Source organism: Nannobrachium achirus (genome assembly GCF_963921795.1).
Source record: "Nannobrachium achirus genome assembly, chromosome: 20".
NCBI classification, from domain to species: domain Eukaryota; kingdom Metazoa; phylum Chordata; class Actinopteri; order Myctophiformes; family Myctophidae; genus Nannobrachium; species Nannobrachium achirus.
Window position 1 is genome coordinate 3,155,166 of NC_137827.1, and position 15,941 is coordinate 3,171,106.

Genomic DNA, 15,941 nt, shown 5'->3' on the forward strand with positions numbered 1-15,941 from the left:
GGAGACTCTATGGGAGGACCACCAGACCGAGAAAGGAAGCACATTGGTGGATGGCTTGCGAGGCCAGCAGTTCACCCCCAAAATGACTTTTTTTCTATTGATTACTCAACCCATGACTTGAGTTAAATAATATTTGTTTTGTTTTTGTCACATTCCTGTCACATGAAGCGGGGTCTAGGGATGGGTATCGTTCAACTGTGAATCGATACGATACCTTTTTCGATACCTGGGAATCGATACGATACCTTTTTCGATACCTGGGAATCGATACGATACCATTTTCGATACCAATTTCAATACTTTTTATTTATTATTATTATAATTCTTATTTGCCTTTTTTCTATGGGCTATTTTACACACCAAAATAGGTTATTAAGCCAGTTATTCAGCCATTTTCATGTCAAGTAGGCCTAGTAGAGTAGTTGATGTGACTACTATTACTGTTATGGCTGCTATTGTATAATTAATTCATTTGTTTGTCTACAATAGAATATACAAATACTTTTTACAGATAGGCTATTGATACTGTTGAAGTTGTATTATTATTATTATTATTACCCTTATTGTTCAAAAGTATCGAAACAAGGTATCGTTCGTTTTTACGTGAACCGATACTCGATAGTATCGACATCATGGATCGATACCATTAAAAGTATCGCAGACGATACCCATCCCTAGCGGGGTCCTCAAATCTTTTTGTAAAAAGTTCCATTCCTCATCATGTACTGTAAGTCTATTGAAGGTAGGAAGGATAGCCCATACCGTGGCCACACCTCTGGAGAAAACCACGTTCATGTTGCGTGTTCCCGGCACAACCAATCGGGGGACCCCTCTCGGATTATAGTAGTAAGATAATTTGGCCTTAACAACAGGTCTATATAATATGTAATACTCTCATGTTACATAATGACAAACAGCTTTATGTGTCAATAGTCATAATTTGTCTATTTTATAATGTGACATAATTAAGACATTGAATGTGTTCTGTGTTTGCTTCAGTTTGATCTGTTTTCTGAAAACCTTGAGAACATGAGTTTAGGTCATTGTTTTAAGAAGGTGACGACAGTAAGAAAAATCAAACCTCGGTTCCAAAGTGAAGCGGTGAACTTTTATTCTATGTGTTCTAGAGCTATGAAATCTGTGTTCTAGATCTATTATACATTCTGTGTTCTAGATCTATACTTTCTATGTGCTTTAGTTCTATATTTTTATGAATTCTGAATGAATGAATTATTTTATCTGGAGGGCCAAATTGTCATGTGAAGCTTGACCAATCCTCATGTCTGGACGCACGATTCACACAAAGCCACTCCTTGGAAGCGGCTTTCACCGCTTAAAAAAAAAAACACGTATTTTTTTTAACATTATTCTTTTATATATTGATTTTATATTATCATTAAAACCTTGGTGTTTCATCAATTATTTGGGAGCCCCCTTGCAATAATAATAATAATACCCTTGCAGTCCTCCAGTGGTCCTCTGCCCACAGGTTGAGAACAGGGGCGTCAATTGGGTATGGCAGGGGTATGCAGCTGCCATACCCCAGCTGCAGCTGCCATACCCCAGCTGCCATCCCCCCCCCCCCCCCCCCGGGGATAAAAGTTACTTTTGAATATAAATCCATGAATGTCTCTTTGTCTATCTGTATTATGTTGTTAAATTACAGTAAAATAACTACACAATTTAACAAAATGGTCACGTAAACAAGGTATTGTGGCACGTTTACTAACATTCCAAGTTTAGATGCACTTGAACAACCATTCCAGGCTGTCATATCCAGCCCAAGAAACCGTAAACGGGGGAAAAAAATAGAATGTACTTCTTAAGGTATGGCAACGCGCGCCTTCGCGCGCGTGCAAGACACCAGTCATGTTGCCATACCTTAGCTTTTTCTGAACTGACGCCACAGGCTGAGAACCACTGCCCCAACAGGTTGAGTTGAGTGTTCATAAGCCGTGACCGCCATCGACGGGCGAGATGTCCGGATCAGCCGAGGTACAACGGCCAGCGCCGCCTTGGCTGCCTTCCGCCGGCTCCAGATAGGCGTCCAGACAGACGCACAGGCGGGCCAGCTGGTCGCTCAGCAGCCGGGGACCCGGGGGACGCGTCGCCGCCGCCTCCTGCTGCTGCTGGTTGACCCGGCTCTCCGCGGCTCTCAGGCCGTCGTCGTCGTCCGCGCTCCCGTTAAGCTCCTCCCCCTTCTGGCCGAGCGACAGCGAGAACAGCGGCGCCACCGCCGGGTAGCGGGGGCTCAGCGCCACCGCGGCCCGCAGGCGAGCGCCGCCCCTCTCCACCACGCCCACGAAGTACATCATGGCGTCCGTCTCCTCCTCCTCCTCCTTGACCAGACCACCGGCGTTTTCCGATGCGGCGAACGCCAAGTCCCTGTACTCTCGGTACGAGACGGCGGTCCAGGAAACCAAGCGCGAGGTGATCATTTTGTCGCCGGGGAGCGTCGTCGGGAGACGCTGACACTCGGCGGGGACCACGCTGGTTTCCAGCGAGGCGAACTGTTGGCGCAGGGCCAGGCGCGACTCCAGACGGGCCCTCAGCAGCTTCACCGTCCTCTCCATGTGGCTGGCGCTCAGAGAGGAGCCGCCGCCCGCACCGACGCCCTCCTCCGGGGGGGCGTCGCCGTCGAGGAACCGCAGCCCCCCGAGGCTCTGCGCCCACAGGTAAGGGCGTCCCAGCTCCTCGGCGTGGTCGGCGAACGAGGCGATCCCCACCCGGTCCAACTGGTAGCGGTTGGCCGGGTTGGGCGACTCCTGGCCGCGGTCGTCGCCGTCGCCGCGGAGGCAGTGGAGCAGGGTGGCGGGGTTCAGCAGCTTCGCCGCGCTGGCCACGGCGAGGTCGTCGGAGGCGGGGGTTAGGGTCACCTTGGTCTGCACGGTCAGGATGTCCAGGTTGGTCAGGTGGTAGAAGTACACGTGGAGAACGCTGCCGCCTTCACACCGGACGTCCAGACAGACGGACAGAGGGTGTCTCTGGAGCATCTCGCGTCGCTTACCGTCCAGCTGGCCGCCGTCCGTGGCGTGCCGTCTCCTCTCCACTTCCCCCTCGTCCTCCGCGTTATCAGAGCGGCCCGGTTCGTCGGCGGCCCGGGAGACATCATCATCGGGGCGCTGCTTGGGCGACGACAACGCGCTCTTGGCCTCCTCCGCGTCCCCGCCGATCGACACGCACAGCTCCCTGTCGCAAGCCCGCCCGTAGGCGGAGGCCTGGACGAACAGCACGTAGAGAGGGGCGGGCAGGTGGCGGGCCGCCTCCGCCTGCCGCTGGGGGCTCGGGCCGGCAGATGAGGAGGAGGAGGGCGCGGACAGGAACTCCTGCAGCGGCACGGAGGCCCGCGTGATGGCGCCGAGCCCCGGCTGCAGGCTGCCCAGGAGCTCCCTCTTCTCCTGGATGCTGCGGCGCCGGCGCTCCCTGGTGGCCTGGCCCTGGGCGTACTGCTCCGCCAGCCTCTTCCTGTGCTCCAGCTCCCAGTGCAGGCGCGCCAGCGTGCGCTGGTGGGCGTCGCCCCGCGTGGCGTCGGCGCGGGCCACGGCCGGCGGCGCCTCCCGGTAGAAGTCCTCCTCGCTCGCCAGCTCCACGTGGTCGTGCTCCGAGCGGACCTCCAGGCAGCGGGCGATCTCCCTCTGCTGGTGGACCACGCGGTACAGCAGGTTCTGCAGCTGCAGGTGCAGCGCGTCCACGCGCTGCTTGGCGTCGTGCGTGCGGTCGCGGCCCCTCTTCAGCCGCGTGTGGGCGCGGCGGTTCAGCCTCTTCAGCGTGACGAAGCGCACGCAGCCCTGCATGCGCTTCCGCTCCAGCGCCTCCTCCTCGGATCCGGAGCTCCGGAGCTCCTGCATCTCGGCCATGAGCTCAGCCAAGCTCTGGCACGCCTGCCGGTACTGCCGGCGGTCGTGCTCGGGGTCGTCGTCGCGTCCGACGTCCAGGTCCGGGTCCGCCTCCTGCTGCTCCTCGACGGACGCAGCGACGCGACCGCCGTCCGGCTGCCTCTGGTCCCCCACGACGTCTCCTCCTCCTCGGCTGCGTTTGGTCTCAGGAGGACCTTCCACCTTCACCTTCCTCCTCTGAAGGACCTCCGACATGGAGACAGATCTACAAGACCTTACAAATCTGATCTCTGCCTTCCCTGGGTCGATTCAGGGCAATGGTTTACAAACAGTATTGTTCTAGGTGGTAGCTTGTGCTTTACTTTATCGTTTTGTTAATATCTGTTTTAGTTCCTTAAAGTTTCTTTAGTTTTCTGAGTATTCCGTCTTCTGATTCATATTTAATATGACTGTATATAAATGTGTATTCCTGTTGCATATTGTGTTGTATCTCAGCTACATTGAAACAGAGCTTGCCCCTCAACTGCACTCCAAATCAAACTAAAGGTTACGACGATGACTTGCTGGCTGTTGAGATATAAAAAATAAACATGAATGACCCCGAAGTTGTCGAGCAGAGTACTTGGAGGATCGTTCTGATGTCACGGACCACGTTTGGGGAAGACCGCCATGGAACACCATATTTGGGCACCTCCATATTTTTTGGGCAAAGACTGACATTGAAATCCCGTATTTGGACGTTGGCTGACGTCACGGCGATGACAAAAGCGACGAGGCAGTTCGGCAAATGAGCCACGTTAGCCTGGCGTTGCCAGACTATCTATCGCAGTGTTTCTCACCACTGGTCCTGGGGACCTTTGGTGTGCCCCTGAGAAGGGTCAAGTGTGCCCCTTGAAACTGCTTGAAAGCCAGTATTGTATTTATAATTTTAAAAATGATTTAAACTAGTGAAAACAGCTGATCTACAAGCACACAACGCCTCGCACCCGCGAGGCGTTGTGTGCTTGTAGATCTGCTGTTTTCACTACTTGTTGTACGACAGCCTTGTATGATGAAGCAGGGCTTTACTTTGCGAAGAAACGCACACATTTGAAACTTGGAGATACAAGGTTTCTTCCCGACAGTGACGATATTTACACCCCCCCGTATTATGTTGGTGTGCCCATGGATTCTTGGGACATGAAAAGTGTGCCCATGCAGAAAAAAGAGAAAAAAGAGAAGTACAGAGTGAAAGGTCAAGTTTATTAAGTATTGATGGTTCAAGTGGTTAAATATCTAAAAACACAAATTGACATGAATCCAAAATACACTGACGATTGTGCTGTCAAACAATGAAACTATATGGAATCTATGAACAGGTTGTGGGGGTCCCTGCTTCATCTCTCTCTCAACTAAGGGGTCCTTGGCCTGAAAACGTGGAAGACGCCTGCATTAGAATCACAGTGGAAAACCAAACGGGGGAAACAATCTGCGCTCCGCCCAGCGGGGGCTCAAGGAACCCTCTCGGCTTGCCACGTCTTGGTCTTCAAGACGCGGGCGCGTTTCTCCTCGGGGGAGAGCGCTGTGCTGCCCTCTACCGCCACCAGCTGGTACTGCTTGTGTTTGAGCTGCGCGGGGAGCTTCCTGAGGCTGCGGACGGCCTTGGCGGCCGCGCCGTGCCCGGCGAGGAGCCCCCGGGCAGCGTCCGGGCAGCCGGGGTCCAGGACCAGCAGGCACAGGGTCCCGTTCCTCCGCTGCTCCAGGCCCACCACGCTGCGGCTGTGGCCCTGGTGCTGCAGGTACAGCGGGGGCCGCGAGGTCTGCGTGACGCCGCCGCGGGGGGGCGGGCACGCCGCCGCCCCTCCTCCGGCGGAAAAGTACCGCCTCACCCACTCAAAGAGGCCGGCGTGGGTGTCGTCTCGCGGGCCTGCCGCCGCCTCGCCTCGGAAGTCCACCACCCGGGCCCTGGCGCCCAGCGAGGTGAGCAGCACGTACACCTCGGTGGCCCCGATCCACGCCCGCCCCCCCCGCAGCCGCCCGCCGAAGTGGGCGGCGCCCTGCGGGTCCAGGCCCTCGGCCCAGGCGTCCTCGATCAGCGCCTGCAGCCGCGGCACGCCGGGCACCGCCTTGAGCTCCTCCTCCTTGAGGCGGCCGTCGGCAGCGCCCAACACCCTCCCCGTGCCCAGCAGGGAGGACAGGAGCGTCTGCAGGTTGCGGTAGCCGCAGCCCCAGCCCCGGTCCAGCTCCGAGGCACAGAAGTGGTCCGCCTCGGCGCTCAGCCACACGTGGGCGCAGTCTCGCGCCGCGCCCGCAGGTGTCGTCTCGCTCTTGTAGAACTGGTGCAGGGCGCGGACCACGCCCCGGGTTCTGGTACGGCCGTCGTCGAGCCTCGCGGACGACGAGGCCGCCGTCGTCGTCCCGCTATTGTGGAAGTCTCTGGACACGGTCTGTCTCCCCTGCCTCCCCTTTGTCGGCTCTGTCTTGTCCTGCCTGTTATTATGGCGTCCACCCCGGTAGCCGCTCAAGCCATATCGTACCTCTACTGCTGCTGGTACCTTTTTGGGCTCCGCTGCTGCCTCACGCTTGACCTCCCGCTCCCTGCACCTCTGCTCCTCCACCGAGCCGAACTCCAGGTGCAGCTCCACGTGCTCCTGCAGCGACAAGGTGTCCGAGAAGACCAGGGAACACATGGGACACCGGTGGCTCTGCTCCTCCTCCTCCTCGCCTTCAGCTGCGGCGCCGGCGGCGACGACGCTCTGCTCCCGGAGATGCTCCTCGACGTGGCGCTGCAGCGTGTGGACGGTGCCGTAGACCCGGGAACAGATGGGGCACGGAAAGCCGCCGTCGCCGCTTCTTACACCGAACTCTGAAGAGCAGTCGTCTAACAGTCCCAGTCTGTTAAAGTCCTCGTTCATAACGTCCATGATGCAACGGCGGTCGGCTGCGTCGTTTAGCCTCGGTATGAACCTCTCCTCAGCAGCGTCCTTTTATACCGCTATCAAGCGCTGTGTTATTTATATCAGGTCACACTTGTTGGTGGTGACGTCACCTAGAACGGCGCTCCCTCGTCATTCTATAGAACAGGGGTTTTCAAAGTGGGTGACGGGGCACCCTGGGGTGCCGCCGTGATGCCAGTCCAGGGGTGCCGCGAGATCATTTGTTTGATATTTGGAATTCATCAATATCACTTCACTATGCTTAGCAAAACAGACCTGATTTGCACTGTACTTGATGAGTTCTTTTTGAAGCGGTGAAAGTCGCTTCCAAGGAGTGGCTTTGTGTGTCCCATGTCCATATATGGTCATTTCAGTCCAGAATGAACAGGTTTTATCAAAAACAAAATGTGTGTCCCATGTCCATATATGGTCATTTCAGTCCAGAATGAACAGGTTTTATCAAAAACAAAATGTGTGTCCCATGTCCATATATGGTCATTTCAGTCCGGAATGAACAGGTTTTATCAAAAACAAAATGTGTGTCACCTCATGTCCATATATGGTCATTTCAGTCCAGAATGAACAGGTTTTATCTGTCCTGTACGTCCAGAATATGTGTGTAGTGTCCGTTCCGGTCTGATGATTGGATACTTTGAGGATTGGTCAAGCTTCACATGACAATTCGGCCCTCCAGATAAAATAATTCATTCATTCAGAATATATAAAGAATGTATAGATCACAGAGTTCATAACTCTAGAACACATAGAATAAAAGTTCACCGCTTTACTTCGAACCGAGGTTTGATTTTTCTATCTACGTCAACTCTCTTCACCAAAAATAGCAGCTCTACAAGCTCACAACGCGTCACAGCGCGTCACAGCGCGCCACAACGCGTCACAACGCGTCACAACGTTGTGCTTGTAGATCGGCTATTTTTGGTGAACCTTCCCCCCAGAAAAGGCATGCTGTGGTTCAAGTGGTTAAATGTCAAGTATAACGTTATTTTCAGTCAGTTCTGATGGAAACGGATATTTTCCAGATTCTAAAAATGAACAGTGTAACTTAGGGGTGCCATGGATGAAAAAGTTATTTTCAGGGGTGCCCTGGGTCAAAAAAGTTTGAAAACCCCTGCTATAGAAAATAATCAGGTCATTGCCCCGCTTGAGGTCAATTCAAGACAATGGTTCCTAATACTTTTGTTTTAGATTGTAACTGCTCTAATTGATATTATGTAATAATATATTTTAGTCTCTATGCTGTCCTCTGATTTATATTCTAATATTGCTGTATGTATATTGCTGTTGTCAGTGTATTGTATTGTATCGGCTATATTGCAAATGAAGGCTTGACTCCCAGCTATACTCAGTTTAAATAAAGGTTATGAATGAATGCATGAATGAATGAATGAATGCATGCATGCATGCATGAATGAATGAATGCATGAATGCATGAATGCATGAATGAATGAATGAATGAATGAATAGGCTGATTCCTCATTGGTGCCAAATACAGAAGACGTTGAGTATCAAACTTGTTATTTATATATAATGATATGTATATATCAGGGTCGCACTTGTTGGTGGTGTCGTCACCAAGGAAGGTGATCCCTCATTGGCTGTAGCGCTCACTCACTGACACTTAGGGACATGACGAGAGTCCGATGTCTTTATCATTATGTCATTGATATGTCATAGATTCTTACATGTGGATCATTCATCGATACGTAATAGATTCTTACATGTGGATCATTATGTCATTATGTCATTGATACCTCATAGATTCTTACATGTGGATCATTATGTCATTATGTCATTGATACCTCATAGATTCTTACATGTGGATCATTATGTCATTATGTCATTGATACCTCATAGATTCTTACATGTGGATCATTATGTCATTGATACCTCATAGATTCTTTCAGCCCTATGGTGAGCGCTCGGATGCCATGTTCAGGGTAGAAACCTAGTATAGAATGACAAAGTTCTAATAAACTAGAATTGGACTCTGTTGAGGTGAAGTTCTGGGGGCTTGGTTGTTAAAACTATGGCACCACGGAAGTCAAAGGGAATTGGATCAGGCTGAAACCATGGCCAAATACGGAGCCATACGTCATAGATAATTGTGACCGGCGTCACAAACTGGCCGGCACCAGATCCATCTGCCTCAGAAACAACCGTAACTACAGGGGGCAGCCGGTCGTGTCCATTAGACGTCGTTCGTTATTATAATAATAATAACTAGAAAGTGTGGTCGCTGACGGTTGCTGACTATATTCTGCAGTAAGCTAACTGTCATGTGAAGCTCCACTCCCATTGATTCCCTACTGATTCCCACTCCCATTGATTCCCTACTGATTCCCACTCCCATTGATTCCCTACTGATTCCCACTCCCATTGATTCCCTACTGATTCCCACTCCCATTGATTCCCTACTGATTCCCTATCCCTGCCATTTCCAAATGGCAGCATAAAAGTTACCCTAGTAATCAATAACGTTTACGTCATTGATGATGAAAGTTACGTAATTTTTGAGGAGTTAACCTGCCATTTCCAACGGCGGCGGGAAAAAAGTCTATAAAAAGTTACAGGTCACCCTAGAAGTATATAAAGTTCTCCTAGAGCTATAATGTGTTTGTTGCCCTGTCATTAATAATAATAATAACATGTTCTCCCTGTCCACTGTGGCAGTGATGCTGCCTGTGGTGTCTCTGTGTGGCCTGCTCAACATTAGCAGTGATGGCTGAGTGGTTAGTGTCCACACCTAGGACTCCGGAGGTCCCAGAGGTCGCAGGTACGATTCCCCGCTCCAGCTACCACTGCTCCCCTCCCCCTGCGCGCCTTGTGTGAAGCACTGAGGGGTCAGCTGGGTTAAGCTGAAAACTGAATTTCCCTTGTGGGAGGACGTAGGTAAATTCTCTTCTACATGTTCTCCTTGTCCACTGTGGTGGTGCTGCTGCCTGTGGTGTCCCTGTGTGGCCTTCTCTACGCGGCTGCGGTGGAGGACTCCTTCCCCCAGGGCTGTACGAGTGGCAGCAGCCTCTGCTACTACAGTCTGCTGCTGCCCGTCACCATGCTGGTCTACGCTGCCTGCCACCTGGGCAGCTGGGTGGGCATCCAGCTGTTCAGACACAACTAGGATGGATGGACGTTACAACTGGTCTACGCTGCCTGCCACCTGGCCAGCTGGGTGGGCATCCAACTGTTCAGACACAACTAGGATGGATGGACGTTACAACTGGTCTAGTCTCGCGTAGCCAGACAACTATTCCACAATCTCCGAATGCTATATAGAGTCTGGAACGGCAGCTCCCGAACGGCGAGTATCGGAAGTAGCCACTGCTGCACGGAACTGTTAGTCCCACTGGAAACATAACAGAAGCACACTCGCACAGACAGAGTCATTGGAGCGGCCTATTCTTGTTATGGGTGTATAGTTTAAGAAAACGTTCGAAAAAATCATGGAAGTAACACCAGCAACACCAGAGAAAGACGAAATAACGCCCGAGAAATATTGAAAGGAGACTTAACACTTCCAGTAGTAGGACATGTTATTGCTACTGCACAAAGAGAGCGGTTGCGTCACATCCGCTTTATCTCGCACTCATCGTTTCTATTTCCGTGCCCCAGACTGTTGACGGGAGCATTTCCCAAATCGCGGAGTCAACAGTCTGGCCACACGAGACTACAACTGGTCCCCCCCTCTTTGCCTATACCAGGGGTCTTCAACAGGGGGTCCGGGACCCCTAGGGGGTTCTCAGAGTTACTACAGGGGGTCCTCCAAATCTTTGTGTGATATCTGCCTATACCAGGGGTCTTCAACAGGGGGTCCGGGACCCCTAGGGGGTTCTCAGAGTTACTACAGGGGGTCCTCCAAATCTTTGTGTGATATATTAAGATTCGAACCCTAGAGTCCATGTTCTGAGAACTTTATTCTCTGAGAAAATAGCCGATCTACAAGCTTGTAGATCGGCTATTTTTGGCAAAGAGGTTTGGTGTAGGGGGGAAAAAAGAGTGAAAGGTCAAGTTGATTAAGTAATCAAGTTTATTAAGTATTGACAGTTCTAGTGTTTAAATATCTGAAAACTCAAATTGACATGAATCCAAAATACACTGATGATTGTGCTATCAAACAATGAAACTATATGGAATCTATGAACAGGTTGTGGGGGTCCCTGCTTCATTTCTCTCTCAACTAAGGGGTCCTTGGCCTGAAAACGTTGAAGACCCCTGGTCTGTCGTGTTTTAGCTCAACCGTGGTGTAGCTCAATGTGTGCGAGTGGAGCTGGTTATATATAATAGGATATTATTTGGTTTGCAAATGTCTTAGGCAGCAGAACGATTTTTGTTTTATTTATTTTTTGCTCTTCCAGCCCATGTCAAACGAACAAATGGATCAGTCAGGGTTTATTTAATGTTGGGTTTAACTGTCTAATCTTCATTCACAATTGGACTTTAAAGGGCATGGCTTTGATTGTCAAAAAGAAACACACCCAGAGTGAAGTGAGCCGTACTATTTAATGTGGTCGCCAGTAGGGCAACCAGACTACTTTCGTTCCAGACAATAAATATGCAACCACACTTGCAATTTCCAATTGCATCTTTTCTAGTTATGAGTTAATTTCATTAAGCATTCTGCAAAGCTTGGCCAACGGGGAGGGACATCCGTACAAACAGACAAAGCCAGATGTAGGCGTGCCTAGCACCGCTCAAACATACAAGCTGGGGATGGAGGTGAAGAGAGAATGTCAGGGGTCGGAGAGTGATAATTAACTCTTTTACTGCTTCGGACGTTCCCGTTCACTCCTTCATTTACTCACTTTTGATGACTGTAAGCTGATAACTGGTCGCGCCGCCGTGTGCAGTAAAAACATCTCCCGTAACGCTGCTCCCAAATTTCCACTGCCCGTAAACAATAATGGAGTCCCAAATCACTTACTGGCCGTTTTCTGTGGATCTGATCTAGAAATTCATTTCTATGCTCTGAATGGACGGCAAGCGGAGCGGCCCAATTCACATCCATTCTTTGCATAAGGCTGCCCTCTGCTGCCAGCTTGGCTAAAGTACACATATAATAGATCCAATAGAAAAAATGGTAAAAACCAGCCCCAATAAATAAATAATAAATCTGGCAGTAGAACTGTTAAAGGTGGAGTCCAATCCCCGGATTGGCTGACCTCAAAGCTGAACTTACACTTAAAGAGCTCCATATATGGGTATGACATTCTGTCATCACGAGTGATTGACCGAGAGGTGTTTTTAAACCTCACATTGTGCCACAACAGCTGCAAACCCCGAGTCGTTTAAACGTCACATTTAGCTCTGCTCTCTAAAGAGACATAATCGGTCCCCGACACCTTTTTTCTGTCAACATGCAAGATACGATGATGGACCTGTTGTACGAGGCGGCGGAGCCTTCCTTCAGCGACCCGGAGGACTTTGTGGACGACATCGGAGACGAGGAGCTCCTGGGCGACCTGCTGCAGGAGCGCCCCCTGGAGGCCGAGGGCATCGCCTGCAGCTGCGTGGTGGTGGACAACGTCCCCCGGGTGGGCCCCGAGAAACTGGACCGGCTCAAGAAGGCCCTGCACAAGATCTTCTCCAAGTACGGCGACGTCGCCGCCGACTTCTACCCCGAGGGAGACGACGGCGCCAACAAGGGCTACGTCTTCATGGAGTACGCCACGCCCGCCCAGGCGGCGGAGGCCGCCAAGGCCGCCGACGGCCACAAGCTGGACAAGCAGCACACGCTGCGGGTCACCACGCTGAGCGACTTCGACAGGGTCATGAACGTCGGCGACGACTGGGAGCCTCCCGAGGAGCAGCCCTTCAAGGACACGGGCAACCTGCAGCACTGGCTCCTGGACCCCGACTGCTGCGACCAGTACAGCGTGATCTACGAGGCGGGACAGCGGACGGCCATCTTCTCCAACGACGCGGCGGCGGAGCCCGTCCCGGTGGAGGAGAGGAAGCTGTGGACGGAGACGTACGTGCGCTGGTCCCCCCAGGGCACCTACCTGGCCACCTTCCACCAGCGGGGCATCGCGCTGTGGGGCGGCGAGAAGTTCAAGCAGATCCAGAGGTTCAACCACCCGGGCGTCTCCCTCGCCGACTTCTCCCCCTGCGAGAGCTACGTGGTGACCTGCAGTCCGCCGGCGGCGGACGCCAAGGAGGACCCGCAGGCCCTCGTCATCATCTGGGACGTCAAGAGCGGCCAGACCAAGAGGGTCTTCCACTGCGAGAGCTCGACACACTGGCCCATCTTCAAGTGGAGCCACGACGGGAAGTACCTCGCCAGGATGACACAGGATACGCTGAGCATCTACGAGACTCCGTCCATGTTCCTGCTCGACAAGAAGAGTCTAACGATCGTTGGAATCAAGGACTTCTCGTGGTCGCCCGGCGACAACATCGTAGCGTTCTGGTCACACGGGGGCCATGACCTCCATGACCTCACGGCCAAAGTGACCCTGATGCAGATCCCCTCGAGGCAGGATATCAAGTGTTGCCCATCGTTTGACGTGGTCGACTGCAAGCTGCACTGGCAGAGGAACGGACACTACCTCTGCGTGAGAGTGGGCAGGCACCCCAAGGGAGCGCGGGGTGTCGTCACCAGCTTCAAGATCTTCCGGATGAGGGAGAAGGTGGTCCCGGTGGACGTGCTGGAGATGAAGGACGGCATCGTGACCTTCGCCCTGGAGCCCAACGGCAGCAGGCTGGCCGTGATCCACGGCGAGTCTCCCAGTCGATACAGCGTCTCCGTCTACCACATCCAGGAGGGCGGCAGCGTGAAGCTCATCAAGGTGTTGGAGAACCAGCCGGTCAACAGCATCTTCTGGAGCCCGCGGGGTCAGTTCCTGGTGCTGGCCGGCCTGGAGACCCTCAACGGCCAGCTGGTCTTCCTGGACGCGTCCGACTGCACCGTGATGAACACGGCGGAGCACTACACGGCGTCCGACGTGGAGTGGGACCCCACGGGCCGCTACGTGGTCACCTCCGTGTCCTGGTGGAGCCACAAGGTGGACAACGCCTTCTGGCTGTGGAGCTTCCAGGGACGCCTGCTGCGCAAGGTCGGCGACAAGGAGCGCTTCTGCCAGCTGCTGTGGCGGCCGCGGCCGCCCGCCCTGCTCGGCGCCGAGCAGACGGAGGCCATCAGGAAGAACCTGAAGAGCTTCTCCAAGGTCTTCGAGCAGAAGGACCGCCTGAGCCAGTCCCGGGCCTCCAAGGAGCTGGTGGACCGGCGCCGGGCCATGGTGGAGGGGTACGAGCAGTACCGCCAGGACGCCACCAGGGCGTACCGCCAGCAGAGGGAGCTCCGCCTCCGGCTGAGGGAGGGCGTGGACACGGACGAGCTGGACAGCGGCGTGGGCGGCGGCGGCGACTGGGAGGAGGAGACCGTGGAGTTCTTTATCGGCGAAGAACGGATTCCCCTCTGAGGTGGGTCTGTATAGTGCCCTGCCCCTCTGAGGTGGGTCTGTATAGTGCCCCGCCCCTCTGTGGTGGGCCTGTATAGTGCCCCGCCCCGCGTAGGGATGGGACGATAAGTGATATTATCGTTTATCCCAGTGTTCCTCAACCACTGGTCCTGGGGACCTTTGGTGTGCCCCTGAGAAGGGTCAAGTGCAAGTGTCCCTTGAAACGGCTTGTAAGCCAGTATTGTATTTATCATTTTAAAAATCACACCCAATGTGAAGTGAGCGGTGGTCGTGCTTGCATAACGTCTTCAGACTAGGATTTAAGTCTAGGATGTACAGGCTATGTATGCTACACACACACACGTAACGCTGAGGAAAAAGTACAGACATACGACACATGACATCACTAGACAAACATGATGCTACGTACACACATTTTACTATGGCAAAACGCTGAGGAAAAAGGCTACAGACACACGCACAGCCACTCTTATGAGCGGTTTACCACCGCTCAAAAATGAATTAAACTAGTGAAAACAGCCGATCTACAAGCACACAACGACTCGCACCCGCGAGGCGTTGTGTGCTTGTAGATCGGCTGTTTTCACTACTGTTGTGCGACAGCCTTGTATGATGAAGCAGGGCTTTACTTTGCGAAGAAACGTGTCGTACACATTTGAAACTTGGGAGATCCAAGGTTTCTTCCCGACAGTGACGATATTTACACCCCCGTATTATGTTGGTTTGCCCATGGATTCTTGGGACATGAAAAGTGTGCCCATGCAGAAAAAAGGTTGAGAAACACTGCTTTATCCTGATAAAAAAATCAAACCTTGGTTCGAAGTGAAGCGGTGAATTTGTATTCTATGTGTTCTAGATCTATACATTCTGTGCACTTTCTATGTGCTTTAGTTCTAGTTCTGAATGAAAGAATGATTTTGTCTGGAGAGCCAAATTGTCATGTGAAGCTTGGCCAATCCTCAATTCTTCATTCTGGACTTGCACGGGACATGTACGGGACAGACAAAACTAACCAATCACAGCGCAGAGATGCACGGGACAGGTACGGGACACACAAAGCCACACACCTTGGAAGCGGCCTTAACCGCTTAAAAAAAAAAAAACACTCACGATAATCGTATCACGTTTGTGGAAGTGCATTCCGAGATAAAAAGACATTTCTTTGCATCAGCAATGAACCGGAGCCTATGGAAATATACGCTCCATGATGCTGGCGAACGAGTTGCATCATGGGATATGTAGTGTTTTTGCTCACCAGCGGTTACCACAGGTTTTGTTTACTTGGTAACCATGGTAACCAGGTGTCTTAACAGTGAGTCGGCTCCCATTAACCTTTGACCCTAAAGCCCGTATCAGAGTCTACGGTGGAGACCTATCCACCGCAAATTTGAGGTGGAAAGCTTTCCACCTCAAGTCAGAGAAAATAACTGCAGGCCATCATAGTCACGGCCCACGGTGAAGTCCTTTACCCCGTCTAGGCCGGTTCAGGTCGACCAATCAGTGAACGGGGTGTAGAGCCTGTCTGTCTGATAGTAAAAACAGAGAGATGTGTTGGGACTCGCGGTGGAAAGCTCTCCACCGTGAGGAATGATGTAACGTTGTAGTTTCATGACTCAAAAAGACTCGAAAAGACTACACCGCGGTGTAAAGCCTTCCACCGCGGACCCGACTATGATACGGGCTTTAGGCTCCTGTGGACATCTTAGGCATCCTTCGTGAAATCGTCCTCCGTCATGCACTGGGATCAATTCATC

The 15,941-nt window shown here is 52.3% G+C and overlaps 3 protein-coding genes across 3 annotated transcripts; 1 reads left to right on the forward strand and 2 right to left on the reverse strand.

Moving 5' to 3' along the window:
* Positions 1-1,946: 1,946 nt before the first annotated feature.
* LOC308305483 (THO complex subunit 5 homolog) lies at positions 1,947-4,091 on the reverse strand (the record flags this gene model as incomplete). Its single annotated transcript, XM_080750279.1, has 1 exon — positions 1,947-4,091. The coding sequence occupies one exon, from the start codon at positions 4,089-4,091 to the stop codon at positions 1,947-1,949; it is 2,145 nt and encodes a 714-aa protein (XP_080606405.1).
* Positions 4,092-5,326: 1,235 nt separating this feature from the next.
* LOC308305484 (zinc finger-containing ubiquitin peptidase 1-like) lies at positions 5,327-6,739 on the reverse strand (the record flags this gene model as incomplete). The annotated part of the gene is made up of 1 exon (XM_080750280.1): positions 5,327-6,739. The coding sequence occupies one exon, from the start codon at positions 6,737-6,739 to the stop codon at positions 5,327-5,329; it is 1,413 nt and encodes a 470-aa protein (XP_080606406.1).
* Positions 6,740-12,123: 5,384 nt separating this feature from the next.
* Positions 12,124-14,187, forward strand: LOC308305361 (eukaryotic translation initiation factor 3 subunit B-like; the record flags this gene model as incomplete). Its single annotated transcript, XM_080750142.1, has 1 exon — positions 12,124-14,187. The coding sequence occupies one exon, from the start codon at positions 12,124-12,126 to the stop codon at positions 14,185-14,187; it is 2,064 nt and encodes a 687-aa protein (XP_080606268.1).
* Positions 14,188-15,941: the final 1,754 nt, after the last annotated feature.